The 27842-nt window shown below is 42.0% G+C and overlaps 1 protein-coding gene and 1 long non-coding RNA gene across 2 annotated transcripts in view; one reads left to right on the plus strand and one right to left on the minus strand.

Annotated features, from left to right (window-relative positions):
- Positions 1 to 27842, plus strand: part of LOC310766293 — a 120457-nt gene that overhangs the window by 76686 nt on the left and 15929 nt on the right. The gene's annotated exons all lie outside the window — the stretch shown is intronic.
- Positions 7250 to 27333, minus strand: RAD21 (RAD21 cohesin complex component). Its single transcript, XM_083622067.1, has 14 exons — positions 26998 to 27333; positions 22719 to 22886; positions 21493 to 21622; positions 20703 to 20802; positions 20033 to 20139; positions 17819 to 18022; positions 16738 to 16863; positions 15752 to 15874; positions 14846 to 15069; positions 14052 to 14196; positions 13598 to 13749; positions 12270 to 12419; positions 9946 to 10029; positions 7250 to 9050 (listed from the first exon to the last, which is right to left on the minus strand). Exons 2-14 carry the CDS (start codon positions 22860 to 22862, stop codon positions 8859 to 8861), a joined length of 1881 nt encoding a protein of 626 aa, XP_083478193.1. The 5' UTR covers positions 22863 to 22886; positions 26998 to 27333; the 3' UTR covers positions 7250 to 8858.

Raw genomic sequence — 27842 nt, forward strand, 5'->3', positions numbered from 1 at the left:
CACGACCTGTTTGTGTCATGCAGTGGAGCACATGAAAGATACCAGTTACCTCTTGGTAGAGCAATCAAAGGGGCAAAACTCATCACCTGCTTTGAAAGGAAGCGTTTCACAAATCAATCCTGCCTTCCAACCAGACTTTCTTTCCTGAAGTCTTGCTCACACTATCCCAGATACATGGAAGCTAACTGCAGTTAGTTGCTGGTGAATTCAAAAATGTTCTAGTACAAAACCAGATTCAAGAGTGTGTTTTCAAAAGTGGTTAGGAGAGTAAAACCCACATTTAACTCTTTTTATATTTTCATTATATTGAGTAATAGCTACTTCTGTAATGTCTTTGTTTAAAGTAGAAGCCCTTTGAAGCATTCAATTTATTTCTGCCACTGAAGATTAATTTTCAGTGCATTATCAAATGTAACCCCAAGGAGTTAAAACGTAATCCCATTCCATATCCAGTTTGTTTAATTGCAAGATCTGAAATGGATAAAACCTTTCGCTGGAAATCCTTTATCTTTCCCTATTAGCTGGCTCCAATTCGGTCAGGTTCCTGCCCACTGGGGACTGAGCAATTTTCCCGAAAGACCTATTTGTAGTGCGGAATGACAAATCCTGGAGCCATATGATAATCTTTGGAAAATTCTATACATATCACTTGGACTCTCAGCCAAAAAAGAAAAGGAGGGGTGTGTGATTAATGGGGTGTCCACGGTCTGGACATGATCCATGGTATTAATTACTTCAGAAGGTTGAAAAAGGCAAATACTGAAATGATTACAAGGGTACAGTAAATGCTGAAAGAATGAGAAGTTTGGAGCAGGTAGATTTTGGGTTGGAGTGGGGAGTTGTTTATGGATCAGGACCGCTTCAGTTAAAAGTTGTAGCCATCCTAAATCATGGTCAGCAACTAGAGCTAAGGTTGAATCCTGACAAGCCAGAAGTACTGTTTTGGGGGGACACGGGGTGGGCGGGTGTGGGGGACTCCCTGGTCCTGAATGGGGTAACTACCCCTGAAGGACCAGGTGCTCAGCCTGGGAGTCATTTTGGACTCATAGCTGTCCATGGAGGTTCAGGTAAATTCTGTGTCCAGGGCGGCTGTCTACCAGCTCCATCTGGTACGCAGGCTGAGACCCTACCTGACCGCAGATTGTCTCGCCAGAGTGGTGCATGCTCTAGTTATCTCTTGCTTGGACTACTGCAATGTGCTCTGCTTGGGGCTACCTTGGAAGGTGACTTGGAAACTGCAATTAATCCAGAATGCGGCAGTTAGACTGGTGACTGGGAGTGGCCGCCGGGACCACATAACACTGGTCCTAAGAGATCTGCATTGGCTCCCAGTACGTTTCCAAGCATAATTTAAAGTGTTGGTGCTGACCTTTAAAGCCCTAAATGGCCTCGGTCCTGTATACCTGAAGGAGCGTCTCCACCCCCATCGTTCAGTCCGGACACTGAGATCCAACGCCAAGGGCCTTCTAGCGGTTCCCTCATTGTGAGAAGTGAGGTTACAGGGAACCAGGCAGAGGGCCTTCTCGGTAGTGGCACCCGCCCTGTGGAATGCCCTCCCTTCAGATGTGAAGGAAATAAGCAGCTATCTTATCTTTAAAAGACATCTGAAGGCAGCCCTGTTTAGGGAAGTTTTTAATATTTAATGCTGTATTGTTTTTAACACTCGATTGTGAGCCGCCCAGAGTGGCTGAGGAAACTCTGCCAGGTGGGCGGGGTATAAATAATTATTACAGTGGTGCCCCGCAAGACGAAAAACCCGCTAGACGAAAGGGTTTTCTGTTTTTCGATGCGCTTTGCAAGACGAATTTCCCTATGGGCTTCCTTCGCAAGACGAAAGCCCATAGGGAAATCTCCAGGACAGCGGGGAAGCGCAGCGCGTCTTCCCCACTGTCCTCGGACCTCCTCCGAAGGCTGGCGGTGGGGCGGAGAGACCTCCCCGCGCCAGCCTTCGGATGGCTGTCCTGAAGACTTGCGGTGGGAGGAGGGTTTTCCTTCCCACCGCCAACATTCAGAATGCTGTTCTGAATGTTGGCGGTGGGGAGGAAAAACCCTCCTCCCACCGCAAGCCCGGGGAACAGAGGAGAAGCGCTGCGTGCCTTCCCCTCTGTTCCCGTACCTGTCCTGAAGGCTTGCGGTGGGGAGAAAAGCCCTTCTCCGCACCGCCAGCCTGGCAAGCGGTCTCCATAGGAACGCATTAATTGATTTTCAATGCATTCCTATGGGAAACCGTGCTTCGCAAGAAGAAAAACTCGCAAGAAGAAAAAACTTGCGGAATGAATTAATTTCGTCTTGCGAGGCACCACTGTATTATTATACAGCCCCATTGAGTTAAAATGGGCTTGTGCCCTGGTAAATAGATTGTAGAATTGCAGTTTTAGCTGCTTAAAAACTGCCTATGCTGCCTGTAGTTAAGTGATGAGACTTGGTAGATCTATCCAGGAGGAAGGCTCTTCCAGATTTTAAGCACAAAGGGTCCTATCTTCCATAACCACCTTCCATACTTCTGTTGGCAAGTGTAGCCCAAGCAGTCTCCAAAATGGATCGCAATACTTGCCCCAGTTGGTATGGGTGGAAGCAATCCTTGCTTGTAACATTACAGCTGTGGGAGGGAGAAAACATTCTTGGCCCTGCTGATATAAGTTCACACTTGAAACTAGTTCTGTTGTGAACCTTCCTGGGACCTTTGGCTGAAGGGCAGTATACACATTTAATAAATAATGATAATACGTCACTTATTTCTCTAATCTTTGTAGCTGTGTGATTGGTGCCTGGCAGCTGGCTATGTAAATGGGCTCTGCTGTAAAGAATTCTGCCTTAAGGCGATGTGACACAAAATGAACTAGATGCAAAAACCGAGGTAGCGCCATGCTCGCCGCATAGAATCACCCCTTCGTGAAATGGATCATCTCACTGTGGTTCAAAAGAGCCTGTGGGCTAGCTTAGAGTTCTGTGGCTGTGAGCACCTTGTAATCGCACTATGGTTTGAGGCAAGCCCTCATCGCCACTTGCACCTTAACTTTGGAAAACACTGCCCAGAGCAACTGTATGAGCCCAAGTTGCTGCACCCGCGCGACGTCGGCGAGGTGAAACGCCACATCCGTTATTTGCCACACTGTGCCCTTGCACCTGTTCTTTATCCACATCCTGCTTTTGCACAGTTAGGTCACAGAAGCCAGCTGTGATCTTGGAGAAGCCATTGTCACAAGGCTTAATGTAAAGGGGTTCTGCTTTTTGAACAGCCACACAATACAAAGGACTAAAGTTGATGCCTTCAGTTTCTTACACTGTGTAGAAACATCAATGTTTCCCATTGTTTCAACCGCAAGCTCTTGGCAGTTGTAGCTGCAGTCGGCTCGTATATTCTTAAATCAAGTGGTCAGATCAATATTCCATTCCTTTGGACCAAAATAACAGCTTGGAAAGATGTTCTTCTCTAGTTTCTTTTTCTGCATCTTAACAAGCGCTAAGCAACCTGGGCCAAGAGCGAGCTCTTTGGAAAACTGATTAGGATTCATTTAATTCTAAGGCTGCAATCCTATACCTAGGTAAAGGTAAAGGTATCCCTGACCATTAGGCCCAGTCGTGGACGACTCTGGAGTTGCGTGCTCATCTCGCTCTATAGGCCGAGGGTGCCGGCATTTGTCCGCAGACAGCTTCCAGGTCATGTGGCTAGCATTACTAAGCCGCTTCTGGCAAACCAGAGCAGTGTATGGAAACTCCGTTTACCTTCCCGCCGGAGTGATACCTATTTATTTACTTGCACTTGACATGCTTTCGAACTGCTAGGTGGGCAGGAGCAGGGACCGAGCAACGGGAGCTCACCCTGTTGTAGGGATTCGAACTGCTGACCTTCTGATCGGCAAGCCCTAGGAGTAATCCCCTTTGAATGCAGTTAGACTTGGGAGCAGACAAATTTATTTGGATTTTCCTTGTATGTAGCTACTGACAGGGGTGCCAACTTGAATAAAATATTGGGCGGCCTAGGTAAGCACCGCCCTGAATAACTGATCACATGACATGTTGCACTCACACCATTTGAATGACAATGGCCATCAATGGCCGGGGTGGGGGGCTCGAAGACGCCACAAACCCTAGGAGTTGATTACTATGGACAGCACCTCTGCTCACACAAGATGGAAACCTGATTCTTGTTTATTCCCCCTAAAGGTAAAGGGACCCCTGACCATTAGGTCCAGTCATGACTGACTCTGGGGTTGCGGCGCTCATCTCGCTTTATTGGCCGAGGGAGCCGGCGTACAGCTTCTGGGTCATGTGGCCAGCATGACTAAGCCACTTCTGGAGAACCAGAGCAGCGCACGGAAATGCCGTTTCCCTTCCCACCGGAGTGGTACCTATTTATCTACTTGCACTTTGACGTGCTTTCGAACTGCTAGGTTGGCAGGAGCTGGGACTCAGCAACGGGAGCTCACCCTGTTGCAGGAATTCGAACCGCCGAGCTTCTGATCGGCAAGTCCTAGGTTTAACCCACAGCACCATCCGTGTCCCTTATTCCCCCTACCCATCCACTATAGTCCTTTTGCCCTCTGAAAATCTTCCATGAGGGCTGGGGAGGCCCACTAGAGCAGTGTGGAATCCAGTATGGAATCCACTTTGATGCTGGCTAACACAGCCATTTATCTTCAGCCCCAGAGGCACACTTCATTGTCTCTTGAGACAGACGGATCACAACACACAATGCTCCCAACATGGAAAGCTTTTGGCAAGGGGAAAGCTACACACAGTGGATGCACGTATCTTCACACAGAGTACAAATGTTTGCTGACAGTTTCCTAAACAGCAAATGGACAAAACCCGGATAGAATTGCCACAACCTGCCCCGATGAGGCACCATTTTCTACTTTGCGTCAGGTATTTATTCAAAGTGAAATAAGGCAGCTTTAAGCTTCAGCAGGTCTTGATTCCAAATGATGCACGTTTCCAAATTTTTTGTGTCGTTTCCAGTACTTCTGCAAGGCTAGCCAGACGCTCTATGTAGTTGCATATAACAGTGGGCCACAGCTGACAGTAGCATCCCTAAACCATCACACTGCAGCTTGGCTCAGAAAGAGCAAGCTGCCTCTGCAAGCAGACGATTGCTCCTGACAGATGCTGTAATTTAGTGCTCACAGGTCCCAAGGTTTCCTCAACTCGTTTTAAGCTCCGTAAGGCATCAAGACAACATAATCTGCCTTCTTAAATAGCTTTTAGAGAAGCATCTAAGGTTTGTTTTCTGTTTTTAAAGGGGGGGCAGGTTCTACAGAGGATGCAGAGCACTTATTTCTTAACAAAATCCCTTCTGCCGTTAGGTTGACATTTAGAAAAACGAGATACAGCAGCCTAGAAACAGACTTGTGCAAACAGTTGCTTCAACTTTTGGAATCTCAGCAGCAAGGCTGAGTGGGATCTGTAGCAAAATGCCGCAGTAAGGAGTGCTCTCTGATCCACATTGGGGTGGTGGTGGTACAGAATAGTTCAAATAATGAGCAATCGGCATTTTATGGTCATTTTCCTGGGGGTTGCCCCTCACTCCCAGGGCTCTTTTCTGAAAACTGCCCCTCTCTTGTGAGGACAGTGACATAAGCATCAGAGCATAAACATCAGAAATAGTTTGATATTCAAGATGCTTTGCTCATATGGAGCCCAGGATGCATATTTTTAAGGCTCATAAATATATCTCTTAACATCCAGAAAAGGTACAAAAGTTGGGGGATGCAAAAATGATCAGGCTGCAGCATTTTCCCCTGTAAGGAAAGATGATGATGATGATTAAAATTCATATCATTTGAGCATTTTAGTTTAGAAAAACCTGCATTTAAGAGGAGTGGTGGTACGTATATAATTGAGGTTTGTAAAATTATCCACGGCATGAGGAAAGTGGGTAATTTTTTCTTCCTGTGATGTATGTTTCTGGGGGTGGTCTTGGACTCCAGGGCGGGCAATTTAAAATGTCTATTTAACGGCGGGCACACCTTGTTCTGGGTCCTCCTCCTCTCCCCTGCGGGTGGGGGAGCACCCTGTTGTAACAGTCAATAAAGATCAGACTTACTAGCTGCTTTGCTTCTCAATATTCTCTGGTTGGTCTCTGTTATTTTCTCCTACCGATACAGAACCTACAAAAGGACTCTATATGGGTTCTTGGGAACCCTATAAAGGAAAAGGAGGGTTTTTTTACTTATAACACTCACATCCCAACTTGTTTGTTGGGTTTGGATGCATTTCTTCTTTGCTGTTTGGCTATGGCCCCCTTCCTGGCGATGCTCCCCTTGCAGTTGGCAGCACATTGGTTCAGATGCAATGGGGCAACTCTGATGGCACATGGGGCTTTTTGTGCATGCAGAACCTCCTCTTCCTCTCCTGTCCTCAGGGCCTTCGTGTGCCCTCGAAATCAGCTCGAGGTTGGGGGGGACCCTCCAAAGCAGATTTGGGAGGTGTGTGCACATGGCGAGGACCCACTGAGCCAGTGAAACCCTGCTGGTGCAGGCTGGGTACCACAACCAAAGGCTCTTACATTCATTCACTGTCTGCGGGCTTCACAGAGACACCTGGTTGGTCATGGGGGGAGTGTGTTAGTCTGATGCAGAAGAGCTCTGATCTTATGCAGCCAAGATGTCATCACAACATCACATACAACAGGGAGGTATCAGCAGGTTGCAAAGGTACAAATAAACTAGTGAAGGGGGAGATGAGCACAATAAAGAAATAAAACTTATTTAGGACAATGACTCACTCAACTCAGATTCAGGTAGGTGGCCATATTGGTCTGCCGTAGTCGAAACAAAATTTTAAAAATCCTTCCAGTAGCACCTTAGAGACCAACTAAGTTTGTTATTGGTATTTTGTGTGCATGCACACGAAAGCTCATACCAATAACAAGTTTAGTTGGTCTCTAAGGTGCTACTGGAAGGAATTTTTTAATTTTGTTTCGACTCAAGATTGCTGACTGATTTTGGGGTGGGGAGACAAACAGAAAACTAGGGGAATAGAGTATATTGGAAATGAGCATGGCTGGCTGGAACCCAGAATAGGGGCACAGCACACAATAGACACATTGGGTTGGGACCAGTCTAGCTTCAAACTCCAACATCCCCAAAAAGCTGACCCTGATGGTCCATTCAACCTTCAGCAGTGTGGAATAGCTCACAGAAGGCTGCAACAGGATGGGGAAAACAGGGATCTGGAGGGCTGCTTTGTCATGCAGATCGGAAGACATCTCTGAAGCCAGAAATACAATCGACACAGAGAAAGGGCATCAGTATGCAATAGCTTATAACACAACTTTTATTAGAAAAGTTATACATAACAGCAACTATTTTCAAGAATATTAACCTTGAAAAGCAACAAAAACAGACTAACAAAGTTTAACAAGAAACTAATGACCTCTATAATTAAACATTCAAGTTATCTACAATGTCTCTTTGTACAAAGGGGGGAAACCATGGTTGTACAGGCACATCATGTCAAAAATAAAGCTGCAGTAACTATTTTATATAGTTAACTTTCTCAAGGATTATGAAAACATGTTGCAAATTTTTAAACATTCACATAATTTTACACTTGGGTATACACTGAAATCTTAGTTCCAGAAGAGAATCATTTCACAAAAGTGCCAACATTTAAAGTCAGAAACTTTAGTAATTTTGCCCCACCTTAAAAAAAATGTTGATGTCTCCATCAACATAGTCACATGATTTCTGGTATGGCCTGCTCCTGATAATAAGTAGTAAAATCAAATCAGAGTTTATTTGTAAATCCGCTCAGTATTCCAGGAGTGTGCATTATTGTGAAATACACTGTTACAAAAACTGTAAAGGTCACTGGAGATCTATTAATACTTATTACACAACAAGATTATGTTCAATAAATGCAAGTTTCTCCTGCCTCTAAAATATACATATGTAGCTTGCTGTTGTTTCAGGGTCAGTGGTGTGCCACATTTGTAAAAAGAAAAGAAAACAAAAAAGGAAAAGGAAAAATAAAAGTAGCATGCTCAAACTGAGACCCTTCTAGCTACCAGCATACCTAAATTAAATTGCCTGTAATTCAGAATTATGGCATTTCTCAAAAGCCTTTAAAATTCTCAATAATTTTCAAATCAACAAGTAAAAAAACAAAACCCTTTATTGCAGTTGGTGCTTTACAGCAGAACTACCCCATCCTTGCAGCTAGCTATCAGAAATGGACCACACTGAGATGGAATGTAAAATCCAATGCCAGAAATGTATTGTCTCTTGCACTTAAATAATATTTTTCAAGGACACCCATTTACATTTAGCCCCGGAGCTGCTTAAACTCTATTCTAAAGATACCATGGCACAGCAAATATTCCTGCCAGGCACTAACATTCATATTGGCAGCTCCAAGAACACCATCAGAAGTAGGAAGATGATAATAAAACACTGAAAGAAATGTGGGGCAGGAAGAATTCACTACCATGAGGAAAAGAGACCACATTTTAAGCATGTTTGGCAAAAACCTGTAATGAGACAATAGGGTTGGCCATTTTGGGTCTTCTGGAGTAGCATTCTAGCTTACTAAGCAGATAATTGTAAAACAATGTATTAGTCATAGTTACATGCACCAATATTGCACACATCTGTTTTGATTTGTTTTAGAAACACTCTTTATTAGGTCCTTGAGTCACTTTCTCTCATCTCTGCAACTGGAACTCAAGTCACCCAGTGCAGAAGTTACTAGAAATGCAAAAGTGGTAAAATGTAATAGAAAAAAAAAACACAAAACACAAAAGTAAATGACTGTACAGGACAATGGACTCTAGTTTTCTTCTTTTGTAGGCCCTACACATTGGGCAATGTGTAAGTACTAATGATGCTAACTATACAGCAAGCCAAATAAAACATTCAAATAATATGGAATCTGGGACCAGGAGTAGCAATGATGTCACTATACGGTTCTTCCTGTGTCAGCTCAATAGCTTGCTGCTTTTTTAGTACCAAGAAACTGTAGAATTTTGCTGCTGCTTGTTTGCGGTTTGTATTCCTACACAGCTCAAGCAAACTGATGGATTCTGCTCCAGTCTTGGCAAGAGCTCTCTGAAAACAGAAAACAGCGTTATAATTACTTCTGAGCTTAATCTAAACATTTACTACTGGACCACAATTGAACCTACTAGAACATCACTGGCAAGCCCATATCTTATTCTTCTAAGACCATGTGTCATTCTCTGAAGCCTGAAAATGCTAGAGACTCTTCCTAACCATGTATTTAATCTTAGAAAGCAAAAGTAGAAATTTTGCTGCTTTCTGAGCCTCTCCCAATTTAGCAAATGCAATACTACCAACACCTCCAGCTTGAAGGAAGGGATGAGGGTGAAGACATGCCACAGCAGTCAAAACTGGGCACATGTAACAGCCAAGACCCCGCCCCTCTACCTCAGATGAAGACTGATGCAGAGATGCAATCTCCGGCTATCATAGCCAGTCAAGATGTGTGGACCCCACCCAATAAGTACAGAACCAAAACCTGATCAAGCAAAAACCCAAGCAGCCAAGGGCGAGATTATAAAATATTTAATAGTAAAACAGAAAAAGTATCTGATTGTGAAAGTGCTACTTCCACCCTGTACATGAGTGCATACTAACACAGTTACGTTAGCATAATTAGCATGAGCTTCAAATTATGTAGAGGCTTTACTATATGTGGAATGGAACAATCCCCTGCTTATTAGGGAATCTTAGGGTTTTAGAAAAGAGCACAGAGAGTTTGAATTGCTAGATCCTAAAATCTGTAAGTCACGGGATCCCCACTGCATACTAAGTTTCCTACAACACCAGCTATTAGACAGCAATTATGGGAAGAGCTTGTTGCATTTGTGTCCTACACGTCAGCTTCCTGGCTTGACTGTGTGGGGAAGCTCAGGTATGTACTCTCTGTTAAAAAAGCCACGCTCAGAAGAACTCTTCATTTACTACTGAAACCATTTCATACCTGAAGACCATGAAGCATTTGTTGAGTTCTTTTGTTCCACCGTCTTTCCTCTTGATCCTGGTCACCACCTGTACCATCTTCCTCCTGCAACCAATCACATTTTAGATAGGGCTAGATAGTCCATTAAAATGATGCTTTTCTGCTATTCTAAAAGGCCAGATTGACTTGACTTTAAAGCTCAGGGCACAAAAGAAAAGGCACATGAAGAAACCATAATGGATTATGGTTACATGCATGAACCGTACAACAGCAGAATAAAATTCACTGCCTGTAGATTTAGGATAAACAAGAGTACAATGAGCAACTTATGATATGATGCTGCACCCATCTACAAATGAATTGCATTGCATACAAGTGCCTTCCTCCCTTTAAAAGCTAAGGGACAACATTCCTAATCCTGAGCAGTCTTTACTCATCAATTCACCATGGAATTATCTCTATATTTTAGTTCATTCAATCTGTGCCAACACTTTTGTAAGATGTAACTGGGATATACCTAGTTCTATGCAATACATATGCAAAAAGCAATTCTGATATCTAGTTCATCTTTGCAGGAATCTCATGCTAAGACCATGTACAAAAGAGCTATCTCCATAACTAGTTTGATTGAAGTACATTTGAAAATCTCTCTGAAAATCATTACAAGAACTTCATGTTTCTTTTTATTTTAGGCAATGTTGAAGTACACACAACTATAAATCCTAAGATCTTAAAGTATTTTTACCATGCTATCATATAAATATTGTTAAAGAAAATGATTAAGAGACTTCTTTGAATTCAGTCAATAACTGCAAAATGTTCATATACCAGATTTTTTGTACCTTCTGTTTCAGAATGGTTTATTAATAATTTGTACCACTGCTAAAATTAAATAAAGAACTGCTCAAAGGAACAAATGTAACTTTTACAGAAAAAAGTGATAGGGTTTGTGATGTTTCTGAATAGTGGTCATGCCTACTCTTTCAACTTTTCTATGTAAAACTATTTACATAGTTTCTAATTTCTACTTCTCTATTATTTTAAAACAACAAGAAATTTCCTTGGTGTGTCTACCTGATGAGTTTTTCAAGTGTCCTATTAGCAGCACAATCTACTCTACTGAGAAGTAAATCCACTGAGCTCAATAGAACTTACTCTCACTGATCATGGGACTGCAGACTACTACTGTTTAGCCCTGTTTATGGAAGTTTTTAATGACTGATGTTTTAATGTATTTTTAATCTTTTGTTGGAAGCTGCCCAGAGTGGCTGGGGAAACCCAGCCAGATGGGTGGGGTATAAATAAATAAATTATTATTATTATTATCATCATCATCACCACAAGCTTTTTATAGATCAAATTGTTTAAACATCTGCCCACATTTTAACTTACTAACTGGCCTGGCAACTGCAAGCCCAGAGGTATGAGAAACATTGCAAGAGGTTGAACTAGATGACTCTCAGGGTCCCTTCCAAGTACAGTTCTATGATTCTATACCTCTTCCTGTTTCATGTTCCTCAAACATATCACTAGATGCAAATTTACATGAGGGGGAGAGGTAGAAGAGACACAAGGAAGATCCTGGCCTTCCAGCAAAATTAGTGGTTGACAAGGGACTTAAATGGGTTCAAATATACCATTTAGAACGAGAAACAACAGTTACTCAAACCCAGCTGAGAGATCATCAGCTCATGCATACAAATGCAGCCAAACACATGATTGTAAAGCTTCAGCATTTTTCTGTATCTGTAGAAGCAACAAGTAATAAGAGATCCAGGTAAAGAAATATACAAAATCCTGTTTCTGCCTGCTTAATTCTGCAATGAAGCTATAGTAAAGGTAAAGGGACCCCTGACCATTAGGTCCAGTCGTGGCCGACTCTGGGGTTGCGGTGTTCATCTCGTTTTATTGGCCGAGGGAGCCGGCGTACAGCTTCCGGGTCATGTGGCCAACATGACTAAGCTGCTTCTGGCGAACCAGAGCAGCACACGGAAACGCCAATTACCTTCCCGCCGGAGTGGTACCTATTTATCTACTTGCACTTTGACGTGCTTTTTAACTGCTAGTTGGTCAGGAGCAGGGACCGAGCAATGGGAGCTCACCCCATCGCGGGGATTCGAACTGCCGACCTTCTGATCGGCAAGCCCTAGGCTCTGTGGTTTAGACCACAGAGCCACCCGCGTCCCTGCAATGAAGATATACAAAGTAGTAAATGTAATCCTTTTCAGGGGCAAAGTAGGAAAAATCCAAGCATACAAATGTATTAAAATTCTAAAGGCCATTGAATTAACTCAGCCAATAGAAACTCCAGTGTTGCACCCCTGTTATAACAACTCAGTACCTACCTCTTCCTCCTCCTCTTCCTCCTTTTCCTTTTCCTTTTCTTTTTCCTTTTCAGGCAAGAGCTCTAGCTCTGGAATTAGCTGGCAGATGTTTTGAGTCTCTTCTGGAGGCAGTTCCACTGGGGGCATTTCTATCGGTTGCAATGGTTGAGACTAAGGAGAGAAGCATTCAAGTTATAACAACTGAAACTAGGTAACTGTATAACTATTGAGTACATAATATCATAATGAAAAACTTTCAAATGCTTTGTATAATCATACTGCAGTAAGCATAAATGCATCCACATTCTGTTAAAATCTCTTCAATGACTCTCGCTCACATCTTTCCTCAATGGCCAAAGTTGTCATTTATTTACTTATTTCATATGAAATACTCCACTTCCAATGGTAGTCATACTGCTATGACATACTCTTAATATGGTATTGAAATCAGTTGGTGGAGAAAGCTTCCTTCTTTACAGCAAAAGGAGTAAACTTTTAATATTTATGTATTTCTTGCAACATTACAGCTTGTGGACTCATAGGTGGTATTTTTTTATGTTTAATAATGCTCCCATGCCTTTTACATTTAAGGTTACTACTTTTAAGCTAGCCATTTTATTTATTATTTCATAAAATGTATACATCACTGGATTGTGGGTTTGTTGTTTTTTTAAAAAAACACCTCAAAGCAGTTTACAAGACTGTAAAACAAGAAAACCAAGACAAATTTACAACTGTATTTTAAAACATACACAAGTTAAAATACTAAGGATACAATCAACTTACTACGCATCTGGAACATAAATGTTTTCAGCAAGTGCCTAAAAGAGTACAGTAAAGGCACCTGCTTGATCTAAATAGGGAGCACGTTCCAAAGTGTAGATGCTGCCACAATAAATGTTCTTACAAATGCAGAACAAGTTATAAAAGAGGAGTATCCAACACTATTGTTCCACTGATGCAGCAGACTTCTGCTTCTACAACACAACTTCCTTCCTCCTCTCTTCTCTCCTGTAGCCCTCCCTATGGCTCATCTTCAAAAACTGCTCCAGAGGGCATTAGGATAGTGCTACTCCCAGGTTGCTGCAGTATTCAGAGAAGATTGTTTGAAATACTGCCAAGCATAGCATAGACTTTGAATTTACACTTATTTCCTGTAACATTCCACATGAGAGTCATAGTTCTACTTCTGAATGCCCTCGACACATCGAGCCTTGCACAGTTTACAGGTCATTTTCTTCCCTATGTTCTAGTAAAACCTAAAAGTGAACAGAGAGACTCGCCTCACAATATAATTATGCACAACATTGGGGAGTCAACAGCAAGCAGAAAAGGACATTGTCACTCACGGGTAGCACAGGCTCTGGTTCCACTTGTGCAACCTTTCGCTTTACACCTGTCTGAGGTGGGGGTGGTGGCATGACTGATTCATCCAAGTTGGTCCTGCTGCCTTCCACGATGGACTCCTGAAGACGACTTGGCTCTTCCAAGATGGGTTCATCTATTGCATAGAAGTAATGATAAATGACTACCTTACTCAAAAGTTATTTAGGAGTTTGTAGCCCTTTCTATTTTTATTTTACTTTTTAAGCATGAGTGTTGCAGATTAATGTACTCTATGGGGGGGGGGGGAGAATACTAATACTCAACATTTTCCTGTTTATGACTAGATTTGCTCTAAACTTAGATGATCCCAATACACTAAAGCAGCTACAAGAATTGAGCATTAAGATTATTAAGTTTTTAGACGTAGTTAAATAAGCCTCTACAGGTCAGGAAGGATGCCATTAAAGAAGCACAAACCAATAACACTGCGCTGCGGTTCCTCTCTGGGCACTTCTGGATTCTCAAAGTCTTTCAGGAACTCATCCAAGTTATCAGCTTCCCCACCTTTCCTCCTCTTTCTAAGATCTTCTGGTACAAGAGGTGTAAGACAGCGAGTGAAAAGCTACAAGCAAAACAAACAAAGGTTAAGTCTTACATGTGGAACAGCAGCACTTTGAATAGCCTTTGCAGCCAAGCCACTTCAGGTGATTTAGTATTAAGACCAGAAAGATACAAAATTTTATGAAAATGATTTTAAGCAAAATGGCAAGCACGCACATATAAAGTTAAATACAAAAACAATTCTTATGAACTTGCCATTTGCAATGTATGATATGCTATGGTGTATTTAGCCTAGGATAACTGTTATTTTTAGGGACGCGGGTGGTGCTGTGGTTTAAACCACTGTACTATTGGGGCTTGCCGATTGGAAGGTCGGCAGTTCGAGGCCCCGCAACAGGGTGAGTTCCTGTTGTTCAGTCCCAGCTCCTGCCAACCTACCAGTTTGAAAGCACACCAGTGCAAGTAGATACAATAGGTACTGCTCTGGCAGGAAGGTAAACGGCATTTCCGTGCGCTGCTCTGGCTTTGCCAGCAGCGGCTTAGTCATGCTGGCCACATGACCCGGAATAACTGTTTGCAGAAGCGGACAAACGCCTGTAAAGCGAGATGAGCGCCGCAACCCCAGAGTCGTTCGTGACTGAACTTAAATGTCAGGAATCCCTTTACCTTTACATGTTATTTTAAAATATATTTCCCTAAGTTTGGTTTACCTTCAACAGTCTGTTATTCCACAGAGGCTGAGCAGGAAGAGAGAAAAGTTTTTCAACACCCCCAGTCTCTTTCCACATCATTAACTTCTTAGTAGGAGGTGCCAAATCCAGTGTAGTGACAATATCAGAGTAGTCACTGAGTTGGGCTCTTATAGTTTTGCTGTCCAGTTCTTTTACGCTGTCCACAATCAGCTTTCTCTTCCTTTTTGCCTTTGTTTCTTTAACTGGTCAAGAAAAAAGTAATGTGTTAACACCACTCAATCGGCAAAAATAGTCATACTTAGAATCAGGTCACACCATTAACAACTTTAGCATTCTTTACAAGTACTGTGCTGCTCAGGAGTTCCCGAACGTGGACACATCTCGCTCTCGCTGAAAAGTGAAACTAAATTCACACAAAGAAACTGCAGCTTCCGTTAGAAGCTCCTCCCCAGATGTAGGACAGTATAAAACCTTAAAAAAAAAAAAAAAGATTCCTCTTAAGACTTGTCGGCGCTAAATAGTATTAAGGTATCACTCGCAGTTAATACCATATACACCAGGGACTGAGTATCAGCATAATCCTGACCACTGACTAAAAAGGATGTATTTTATCAAGGTCAACAAGCACAAGCTGCTGGTATTGTTTGTTTGCCTGTGTGAACTGTATGTAAGTACATACACAGGGTATGCAGGTTTAATTAAAGGATGGTATGGTATGTTTTGTTACTTGAAATTAAAAATAATAAATAAAAGCAGCTTTTTTCACTCTCAGTAAAGTCAACCAGGCATCCACCATGTTTATATCAAAATAAATTAGTTTTTAATATGCCACAAGGCTCCTGTTTTTGACACAAAAGGCCAACATGGAAATTCTTCAGTCAAGATTATTCTAGTACAGAAGTGAAAATAGAATCCAGCATTTACCAGTTATATCAATTGGCTCTAAAGCAAAAGCTTCTTCTTCATTTGGAACCAGTGTTGTCTGATCAGTCATAGTTGGCAATGGTTCAACCGGATCAACTGAGTCTGGACTATCAGGTCCACCCACTGCGAATCAAAGAGATAAACTGAGTTTCCTAATAAATGGTTAAAAGCATAGAAGTTCACACAATTCAACCCATTTCCAATTTTCACACACTGCCCATCCATTTATAATTACACACCATTCAACACATTCCCACACACTCAGGCAGTGTGCTTAGAATAGGATAATTGGTGTGTGTGTGTGTGTGTGTGTGTGTGTGTGTGTGTGTGTGTAGGAGGCCTAAAATTAAGGAAAAGGCAAGTAAGCCAAGCAATGGACCTGACTTGCGGCTTTTTTGAACTCAAACCGTCACCCTTGCCCTTTATTCCATTAGTGCAATACTAAAAAAGAAGAAATATAAGGCATGCTGGATCAGGCCAAAGGCTGGGAAGCCTATAAGCAGAACACAAGGCAATAGACCATAGACCTCTGGCATTATTGTTCCTCAGCAAGTGGTTTGAAATACCAGACACAGTTTGCTGGGGGTGAGGGGAGAGAGGAGAGAAAAGAAGAAAAGAAGGAGGAGGAGGAGGAGTTTGGATTTGATATCCCGCTTTATCACTACCCTAAGGAGTCTCAAGCCAGCTAACATTCTCCTTTCCCTTCCTCCCCCACAACAAACACTCTGTGAAGTGAGTGGGGTTGAGAGACTTCAAAGAAGTTTGACTAGCCCAAGGTCACCCAGCAGCTGCATGTGGAGGAGATTATTCCTTCCCTTAAAATATGGCTTCCTTTTAGTTTCCAGCCTCATTAGCAAGAAGTGCTTTCTCAGTTACTGTCAAGATGCTTATTAACATACAAGATGTACAGACTAGATGAGTTCAACAGAAGGTCTATGAAGCGCTGCCCATTTTTTTTGGTTTAAAACACTAATTTAAACACTCACTTGAGACATTATCGTCATCATCAATATCATCATGCGGAGGTTGCTCAGGCATCATTACTCCACTTTCTGAAAGAGCAGGTGGGTCATCAAATATGCCTCCTTCATTGTTGCTGAGAAGTTTGTCATCTGAAAGGGCAACTCAAAGAGTTAAGATTGAAGGCGCATGCCATGTACCAAAATGTGGCATAGTGGTGGGAATTACTACAGGTAAAGTTGACATTAAAGAAAAAACACAGCTGATATTAGTAATAAAAATAATTTGGGCTTTTCGTTGAAAAAGCAAATGAATGACATTTGGACTTAAATAATTTTTTTTTATGTAACTGGCAGAAGGAAAAATCAGACGTTCTTGTTTTTTCCTTTCTTTCTTTCTTTCTTTCTTTCTTTCTTTCTTTCTTTTCCTTTTGCAGCTGTTTGTCTTTTTAAATTTACAGTAGTTTTCTATATCTAACTGTATTATGAAAAACTTTTATAAAAATCATAATAAGGGGGGTGGGAGTGGCAAAGACACTTTTAAAGGCAGCAATATCATGAGCTAGCCTATGATACAAGAGCAGCTTGCAAGGACTGAAGAATCCACCTGTGGAATTCCATTCCAAGATGACATACATAACCTGAATCCTTTATCTTCAGTATTTTAAACCAAATTCCCTATTCACCACAGCCATCCATTTTTAATATTGCCTAGGAAAGAATGGCATGTATGCAAGGGGGAGAATGTCCCTGAACTTTAAGACAGAAAGAATACATAGAAGGATACATCAGGACAGTTGATCCCCATACAACCCAGAAAACATGTTCCTATTAGTTACTGGTGCCACTGTCCAATAACCCCACTCAGTAGCTAGCCTGTCTTCTACAGTAGTATTTCCTCAACTAGGAGTAGGGTCCTGTCTCATAAACACGAGTTCTATGTTTTGAAAACAGTGAATCTGAACCTCAGGGATTGGATAAGTAAGTGATGCTGCCAAGACGTTCAAACAAGCTTTAAGATTTATATACTATATTCTCTTTAAAACAAAATTCACACAAGGTTGGACCCCTTAAATTATGTAGGGTGACATATGAATTACCAACATACCCAGGATGCCACCATCATTTCCCTCTCCAAAATTGTCATCTTTGTACTGATCTTCATACTCCAAGTGATTAGATTTCTCATTAAGGTGACTGGTGCTCTGCTCAGGTTCCAGCAGAAGGTTGGAAGCACTAGTACTATCCAACATGTCATCCGCAAATGCACTATCTTCTCTCATCATTTCACGATCATCCATTCCAAAATCACCTGTTATAAAAGCAGTCATCATAAATGCAAGTGACATTGAAAAAGACCCTTAACTGCTAATACAATATTATTATGCTACAATTTATAAAATCCTCTACTTCTAATTTTAATCCTACTGCTACTGAATGGCATAAATACTCTTAATATGGTGTTGAAATTGGTCAGTGGATTCTTTATGGCAACAGAAATGAGCTTTTAATATTTATGTATTTTTTGCAACATTACAGTTTGCGGGCTAATGTCCTTAACATAGACGGTAATTCTTTTAGGTTTAATAATGCCTCCCATGGCTTTTGCATTTAAGGATACTATTTTTAAGCTAGTGGTTTTATTTTATTTATTTATTTCATTAAATGTATATACCACTTGATTGTAGAAAAAACCCTCAAAGAAGTTTGTTTACCGCCATACCTATATATATACACAAAAGTTAAAATACTAAAACTGATATAAAGCCACCTCAACTTTCTAAACATCTAGGTGAACTTGTCTAATCAATGATGCTTTTAGCAGACGTCCTGCTTGATCTCAACAGGCAGGGAGTTTCAAAGTATAGCTGCTGACACAGTAAATGGTAGCATTCTTACAAATGTGGAATGGGTATTATGTGGCACTTTTAGTAGTGACGATTCCACCGATCGAAGCAATCAAGTGGGCACATGTGGCGTAAGGCAATCTCATAAACTGGACCCAGCAGTTGAGTTCCTTCAGCACAGGTATTATATGCTGTCAAGGCCTCATTCCTGTCAACAATTGTGCTGCAGTATTCTGCACCAACTGCAGCTTCTGGATCAAGTGGGATAATCCAGTCTTGAAGTAACCAACACAAGAAGACATGAACTACTGTGGCAAGGTTTTCGTGGTCCAGCAATGTCAAACCAGTTGCAGCTGGTAAAAGGCACTTCTAGCCACTGAAGAGGTTAGCAATTTGGGGGTGCTCCTGGAACCAGCTGTCACTGGAGGTTCAGTGCCTCCATCTCACCAGGATCCAAGCTTAGCTTGTTTTTCCTCATCCATTGCACCACTGTGTCCAGGCAATGGCTGAGGGACTGCAGGGCCTTTCCTGATTCAGATGTTATGGAGAAACAAAGCCGAGTATCATCAGCATAATGCAGGCACATCGTGCTGACGCTCCTAATGACTGACTAAACATCAAGAAGAACTTTCTGAAAGTAAGAGTCGCTTGACAGTGCAGTGGACTCCCTCTTCAGGAGGTTGTGGGCTCTCCTTCCTTGGAGGTTTTTAAGCAGAGATTGAATGGTCATCTGTCAGGTTTTAACGTTTTGCTAAATCTCAAGAATGTCCCTGGAAGGAGCAGCACCTTTCAGTTTGGCAGTAAGTGCTCCGAGAGACTCAACGTTCATGACCAAGCTTTCAAAATCAGAAATGATGGAAATCAACCAAACAGCAATAAAAGTAGCCATGGAAGGGAAATGACCCTCTGCTCACTCCAGAATCAAGCAAAAGCGGGTATTTCCAGCTTACTTCTGTTTTCCATTTCTTCAAGCTTTTCTTTTATAACCTTGTTCTCTTTTCTGAGAAACATTAGTTCATTTTTTTGCAAGCCAATGTCAAGCACCTCTGAGGCACAGGTAGCCATGTCATCAAGGTGTATTCCAAACTAAATCATTTTTGTTTCCAGAGGCTTAATTATCATATTCCAGCTTGTTGCTAAAGCCATTGCAAAATGTGCTTGAAAAAGCCTTTCTTGAGTTACCTTGATCACAATCAGTCTGGATTTGTGTTTAAGGTTGTTGGACAGATCATTGCGTTCTTGGGTCCATTTTGTTCTAGGTGACTTTCGTCTACTTACTCCAATGAGGCCTAAACCTGGTCAGCTTTCTCTACTGGTCTAAAATAGTCAATAAGTTTTCTTTCTTTTTTCCAGCTAAGGGAAGACAGAGCCGAGCAAACTACCACAACACTATACTAACTGCTTCTGTTGTAACTTTATGTAAAACTGTAGTACAATTGCCACATATACATTTAAGAACAAAAGTTATACTTTACCAAAGTCGTTATCCTGAAGGATACTGATGTTTCCCACTTCTTCTCTCATTGTAATTTCTTCCACTCTGCTTTGATTTAAACTGAATTGCTGAGCCACATCAATATCACTTTGAAAGAACAAAAAAAGAGAAAGATCTTCAGTTTGAAACCATCTCAAAACACAAATAATAACTAGTAAAGCTTAATTACAGACCAGGTTTACCAAATTAGTACTACAAAGAGACTTACTTTTCTGATCAACTTATGTTTTTAAAAGTAGTTACAAGTGTCTTCAGACACAATTATTTAAATGTTTGAAAGATTTTAGTTAAAATATTGGTACCATAAAATAAGGAATATACAAGAATGCTACAAGGATACATTCTGAAAGTAGCCTGGGTACAAAAAGCACTATGCATTCAACAGTTTGTATCATTACAGCAGGTTTAGAAACGTGGTAGCTATCCAACTATACAATTTAAAAGACAAATGAACCACATGCACTGTAGTACATTCAGAATTTGGCATGTGGTCAGCCTCCCACAAAGCAGTCTTAGCTGAGGCATCTGTGTGTCTTACAGGGTTCAAGTGCTTACACATAACACAATTGGAGGAATATGAGAAAATATCAACAACCATACATTCTCATGGATAACAGTTCTAGCAACCAGCAGAAGACAAAGCAGCTTACTCTAAATCTGGCAAGGGTTGGTCAAAATCATGGAATTCTTCAGGTAAGGTGATAGCATTGTATGCAGCTTCTCTATTTTCCTCCGGCAAATCAACCACACCTGAAAAAGAAGTGTTATAAAATTCGTAAGGTGATACTTTTAAACAAGAAACAACCATCTTGGCACATGGAATTTATTGTGGCAGGAGTCTTTTTAGCCAATGAACTATTCCATCAAATGAAATAAAACCTGCTCTTTAAGTAGTATTTTCTGTTATGGTGACGCATCATGTGCTCACACACTATTGGGTCTTTAAAGGTTCCACATGAAACCTCCTGTAACTCTACGAGCCCACTGAGTTATTTGTGTGGCAACGTATTTGTAGCAACAAGATGAGCACCTAAATAAATATGCCTCTGGAGAATTTCACTGGGTAATAACTTAGGAAACAATCCTACTTATAAAATATTCCAATATGCAATAGGCCTTACTCCTACTTAAGCATGGAAAGGAAGGCAAATTTAAACAGGCTATGAAAAGTGAAAAATGTGTAAAACAAGTAAATGCTGCTGTAATACAAGCAACCCCCAATTTGCATGGGGGCTTCACTCCAGGTCATCATGCACGACAGCAGACCACACATAAGCCCGATCCATCCCCTTTTTTTGGCCACTTCAAGGTCGCCACAATGCGCAGTCGTGCCCATATGAAGCACACATAAAATCAGTCATTGCCTGTACTAAATTACAGAGCAATTTGCTCTTTATGTAAGAGCAGTAACTTTGTGAATAGCAATTATGCAGCAAATACCTGGACGGAAAGCCATCTTGATCTTAATGAATGCTTCATTACAATCTGCAAGGAGATATTTAGCTTTCCTGTGATAAATTCTAACGACTCCCAGTAAAAGATGTCCTGAAGTCCGAAGAGCCATCTTCACCTGAAAATTTACTTATAGTTAGTATGCAGCAGTCAATCATATCTGATGGAGAAACAATTTTTTTTGGATAAAGATAACTCCTCAAGCACACAAGTTGGAACTTCTTTTTGCTGTCAAAAATATTGATAACTTCGAGAAGTACTTTGCAAGACTATCCTTCCTGGATCTCCAAAACCATGTTATGATGTTTCTCTTAGAAATTCAGTACAAACTTCACCAATATTTTTGTTTGTTTGTACATGCAAATAGTCACACACAGTGTCAATGATGACTAATGATCATTTTCCAGCATGCAGGTAGGGATTACTTTCTGTAACCTGGCTGAGCATGAATTCTACCCATTCACCAATTCAACTATTGATGTACCACAAATTACTTAAACTGGTATCCACAAACTTGGGCTTGTAAATTTATGTGGCTTTAATATCAAAGAAGTTCTATTACTATTTTTAGCAATATGTATTTCAGAAAGACTGACAAAAAAACTTGCTGCAGAAGCATCCAGAAGAGGATCAGTACCTGAACAATGAATTACGAGAATAATTAGCTAAAATAGCCAGTTTACATGATGCCATCTTGCCTGGATAATATAGTACCTGGTATATTTTATTAAAGACAATAGGCAGTTAATTAAAGCAATGTAGGTTGTGAACACAGAACATCAACAGTAAAGTAATCAACACAAGCATAGATGAGATTCAAAGCAAGTATGAACTAAACTTCATCCTGCATGTAGGATCAGTTTCTCATTCTGCATATAGGAGGTCTACAACAATTCCTAGTCATGATAGATAAATGATATCTCTTTGTTGAAGCAAATATACCTCTGAATGCCAGGTGCTGTGGGCAAATGAAAAGAGAATGACACATGTCATTCATGCCCTAAACTGAGTGCCCAGAAGCACCTGCCTGGTTACAACTGGAAACAAGACACTGGACTAAGTGTATGTTGGTCTGATATAGCAAAGCAGTTAATGCCAAGTTCAATGAAGCAGCAACTGAATGAATGCACATTTTTATATCAACACTTCTGATAGCACATGAAAAACACAGAATCCTATTATCTCTAAACAAAATGCTATTACTTTTGTAATACCTTAGGTGAAATGATGCTTTCCACACTGCTCTCCAAATTGCATTCAAACACATGGGCTTTGGTTAGCTTCTTATCCCAATGGGCCGCCAGCCAGATTTTGGCTAGCGGCCCTCGCTTGCTCAGAACAAAGTGAGCGTAGAACATTGTGCCAACTGTCTATGCCACAGCCTGTAAAGAAATACAAGTAAATAAATATCATGCAACAAAAAGGAAACAGATTAATTCTTGCAAGTTATTTTGTAGAGGTATAGATGTTTTCTGTTTAGCAGCAAAAGCCGCCATGGATTTACCTATATAAGGGCCACTTTGTACCTTTGTACAATAGGGTTATGAGACATGACACCTGGGAACATGCTCTCTAGAAACACCACACCAGGCCAAACTTTGGTCTCCATATGTTTTTGGACTACAACTCCCATCATCCCTAGCTAACAGGACCAGTGGTCAGGGATGATGGGAATTATAGTCCCAAAACAGCTGGAGACCCAAGTTTGGCCAACACTGCCATATACCAACCATGAATTTGGAGCACTACTGTGCACAGGATTGTCAGGTAGCAGGTTGCATCAAGTAGTTCCTTAAGCTTGTTTCCTCATGAAACAAGCCATGTGATGCCCCACAAACAAACTTCAAGGCACTATGCTAAAATACCAGAACCTCTCAGTTGTAGAGACAAAAAGCAGAATTGAGATCTTTCTGCTTCAGTTATTATATTACTTTCATTCCAGTAGCACAACAACAATCAGGTAACAAGTACAGCAAGAATATTAATTAGTTTGAACCTCCAGAACTGTTTCCCTAACCCAGTATGAAGAAATACATTTGAAAGCTTCAGTATGAGTCCATATTATTCTCCCTTTTGCAAGCCTTCTGCAAACTATGTAGTTAACTGCAAGCCTTGAAATACAATGCACATTTCATGAAGTCAAACAATTTACAGCAACTAGTCTGCAACTGCATCTGCTAGCCCCCAAAATACCAATATTACTATGATTTCACTTGCTTGCTCCACTTTTCTTAACTGCATGTTATAGACAAACTCTCATTACTGTGACAGCAATAGCAACACTATCAACCCCAGGACTTGTTCCCTTCCAGCAACTGGGAGCAGCAGAGAGAATTTTCAACAACAACCAGATATAAACTTTCCCCTCAATAACAGTAGCCCTCTTCTCATATTCTGTACACATTCTACCAAAGTGTGGGAGTGAGATTTTAGCCACTGATCCTCCCTCACTTCATCGGCTGACTGCTCTCCATTTGCTATATTGAGCACATGGTGAAAACATGTTTTATGTATGGTTTGTACTTGGGATCAGGAAAACTAGTAGTTTCCAACTGCATGTACAGCTGTGCCTATATATGAAGTCCATCCTAATCTACTAAACATACATAGATGGAAATCGGTGGGTGTGATTCTGTCTCTCTCCACACACTGATTGAAGTGTGAATGGAACACAAGAGGCTTTATACCCAGAAAACATTAATATGTTTATATGAACTACACACAAACACTACTCTTTAGGAATACTGAAATTATTATGCCTCATTCACACATCACACTAAGCCAAACCATGACTTAGCATAAACAAACGAACTCCAAGAGAGATTGAAGCCATTTTGCTTTTCCTTATCATTTTGCTACTACACTGAGTGAAGCCATAGTTTGGTTTAGTGTGTCATTTCAATCTGGGCTCATGGTTTAGCTATCTGAAACCAACCGCATCCTGTGAACTCTCAGACAAACTTTATTATAACTTATGTTTGACTAGAGAGCTAAACCAAAAGTTTGGGTTCAAATGACATAAGCCAGCATTGTGCAGGACAGCAATAAAACAACTAGGAGTAAAGCAACCACAATCTTCTCCCTAGTACATATCCTCTGGCTGAGAAAAATCAGGTGTTCCCCTTAGGAAAAACCTCATGCAATTAAGAACTCCATTCAAATAATAGTTGCCAGCCACTGATTTACAGTTATTCCACCTCTGTGACCCAATAAGGATTACTATCATGTTAGGTACTTTTCAGAAAAAGATTACTAAATCCACAGCTGGGCATGCTTTGCTGCTTCAGTGAATGCTATCCATAAACTCCTACTTTCATGTCTTCAAGATGGGAAGAGGATCTCTGGCACTGCAATAGTGGGATGAAAACTATGAAGCCTGCTGTAATCCTAATAATAAAGCATTCAACAAGCCTGAAATTCTGGCACCACAGGAATTTGACTTAAATGACCTTTGACATTACTTGTCCTTCCAGATGCAAGTTCTCTCCACTGCCAGTGACCAAGAATGTTTGTCAACACTTCTCCTTTATTGGGAAATGTTTGTGTGTTAGTTTGTTTAATTTATATACCACCTTAATCTTCCAAGAAGCTCAAGGTGGTGTACATGGTTCTCAGTGTTCGAAACTCCCACTGTTCTAGGCATATTTTACAAAAAGCGAATTTCATTAGTGTAAGCAGTTTCTGAGCTCTGAGGACACTAAGATTTCAGATTAAAACTGCAGAGTGTAAGGAAAGAAGGAAGTTTTTCTGCCTCCCCACTTTCAGCTATTCTCTGAAGTTTGGAAAAGAGACCCTCTTAAGAATATTAGCAGGTGGGCAAAGGACTAGACCATGTGAAAAATGAACAGAATATTTTAGCTGCAGTTCATTCATTTTCAGCTTTGTATTCTTGTTAGAAAAAAAGCATACCTAGACATTCTGTTGTTGCGCCCATAACCTAGGCTTAAGGTGCCATTTTGCTCCTAGCTTTCATATCTCAGTTTCTTACACTGTTGGTTCTCCCCACTTCATCCTTACAGCAACCCTGGGAGGTAGGTTAGGCTAAGAGATGGTGACTGGCCCAAGATCACCCAGCAAGCTTCATAGCTGAGTAGGGATCTGAACCCTGGTCTCTCAGGTCACAATCTAACACACTCGCCAATACACCACACTGCCTGGACATTCTAACTCTTCTGTAAATTCATATATGCAAGAATCCTCCTCATCCTGAAATTACAAGTTTAACAGATGACTGTGCCTTGCCATGAGATACCAGCTGAGGAAATCACTCAACCCTGGAAACACGCATGAGATTCCCATGGCCTTGGTCTGTCTCCCAATCGCTCCCACACAATCCAAACATTTTAGGAAGCTGAGCCACCTGATAGCAGACCCTCCAGCTGTCACGGTCCTTCTTTTCCCAGGCATCAATTAATCTCTCACCCTCTTAAGCGCCAACAGTAAATTCAACCTGTGGACCTGTACTGCGTGAGGCCACCCCCCCTTTTTTTACAATGAAAGGAATCATAATATTACAATGCTGGACAAAACGCAGGAGAATCAAAAACATACACCAGTTAACGCCACTATGGACAAAAAGTTTCCAGCACAGCCCTATACCTATTTACTCAGACATGATCAACGGAGTTGACTGGATTGCAGCCTTTCGATTTTTCACTTAAATGAACATTTTTTTAAAAAAAAGCACATGAAGAGGAAAGCGGGGGGGATATATTATATCACTACGTGCAAACAACAATTGCATATATGCCAGTCTAAGTAACTGTTACTTAGTCTAAGTAACTAAGTGTTACTTAGTTATTACCCAAATACATATATGGTTTTTTTATAAGCTGAGATGGATAGATAGCTACAGGAAGTTATACAGATATATATATTTAATAAACGCTTTCAAAATATCTTTACACTTGTCCAGGCAAAATCTGCAAGCAATCCGTCCGTATGTTGCGAGCCTTGTCCTATCTTCCATGGGGGGGGGGGCGACTGGATCGTAGTAATTTTTTCCTTTTTCTTTTAAGTAGACCATAGGGAAGACAAAAAAAAAAACCCAAAACACACAACCCAATTTTCTGCGGCTCGAGACCTCCTTTTGCAACCGTTTGCGCCGCGCAAGGGGCTTCTTCTTCGAAACAACGGCGCCCGCCGCCTTCGAGGAAACGGGGCAAACGAGGCGCGCGCCGAGCCCGGGGCGAAAAAGACTCGAGGGGCAGAGACGGGGAAAAGCTTCCTCCTTCCCTGCCGAGCCTCTCCGAACACGCTGCGGCGACGTCGGAGGCGAAGGCGGGCTTGTTCCCCCGTCAGGCGGAGGCCGAAAGGCAGCCAAGGCCGCCTCCCTCCTCTCGGCCCTCAGCGGCTCTTTCCCGGCTAAGCCAGGCGGTTCCCTCAGCGGCAGCGGTTTCTCCTCACACGGGCACCTACCTGGGCCCGAGCCTAGGCCTCTTCCCCGTTCCCAGCAGGGTTGACGGCCCTCCCCGCCCGCCTCCGGCCCCTTACCTCGATTCCTGCGCGGCCGCCGAGGGCAGCGGGCCCCACGGATGAGCGCTGGGGTGAGGGTGGCCACCCGCCGCCGCCGCCGCTGCCCCTTTCCTCGCGTCTCCCCCTCACCCCCCCTTCCGCGAGACACTCAAACAAACAAGATGGCGGCCGCTCCCCTTCCTGCCGCCCAAACCAGGCGTTTAAAAATCGGCAGGATGTTTACCGTTAAAAAAAAATGGAGGGAGGGGGGAGAGACACAGAGAGAGAGAGATTGAAGGGCGGGGGAGTGAGAGCGGGCCCCAGAGCGCCTGCGCGCACGAGCCTCGCGGCGCTAACAGGCCGAGGCTTGCGCAGGCGCCAGTCGCAGGGTTGACGTTGGCCAATGAGGTGCGGAAGCTTGTAGGAGAGACCGATAGTGGGGCGGGGCCGTCGTAGAGGCCAGCGTGTGAGGGAAGTGGGGAAGGCTAGCGGCTTGAGTGTGGCGCATGCGCACATATTGACCTGGGAGGAGGCGCTCTAGTTTGTGTGTGTTTCTAGTACAGTATATGGTATTTCTTGGTTTGGTTACTGTTCTCCGAAAGAAAAAGAAATGCATTTTGCAAAACATTATTGCATATTGGAGGATTTGATGTGTGCGTGTTGAGCATGTGCAAGATTTTTTTTTTGAGATGCACAGGAGTCCTGTTTGTTATTTTACTCAGAAAGACTCCAAGCACATCTTTATTAAGAAATGACAGGAATTAGGGAATTGTAGAGTGGCGCTGTGGGTTAAACCACAGAGCCTAGGACTTGCCGACCAGAAGGTCGGCGGTTCGAATCCCCATGACTGGGTGAGCTCCCGTTGCTTGGTCCCTGCTCCTGCC

This window comes from Podarcis filfolensis, assembly GCF_964270895.1.
Source record: "Podarcis filfolensis genome assembly, chromosome: 7".
NCBI lineage: Eukaryota > Metazoa > Chordata > Lepidosauria > Squamata > Lacertidae > Podarcis > Podarcis filfolensis.

Bases quoted from the DNA above. Each gene is read 5' to 3' on its own strand.
- RAD21 (XM_083622067.1), bottom strand. From the start codon at position 22,862: ATGTTCTACGCTCACTTTGTTCTGAGCAAGCGAGGGCCGCTAGCCAAA. The intron at 18,023-20,032 runs GTAAAGTATAAC...CTTTTATAACAG, and splicing joins CCTTCAGGATAACGACTTTG to GTGATTTTGGAATGGATGAT. The intron at 15,875-16,737 runs GTGAGTGTTTAA...TTTGATTCGCAG, and splicing joins TGATGACGATAATGTCTCAA to TGGGTGGACCTGATAGTCCA.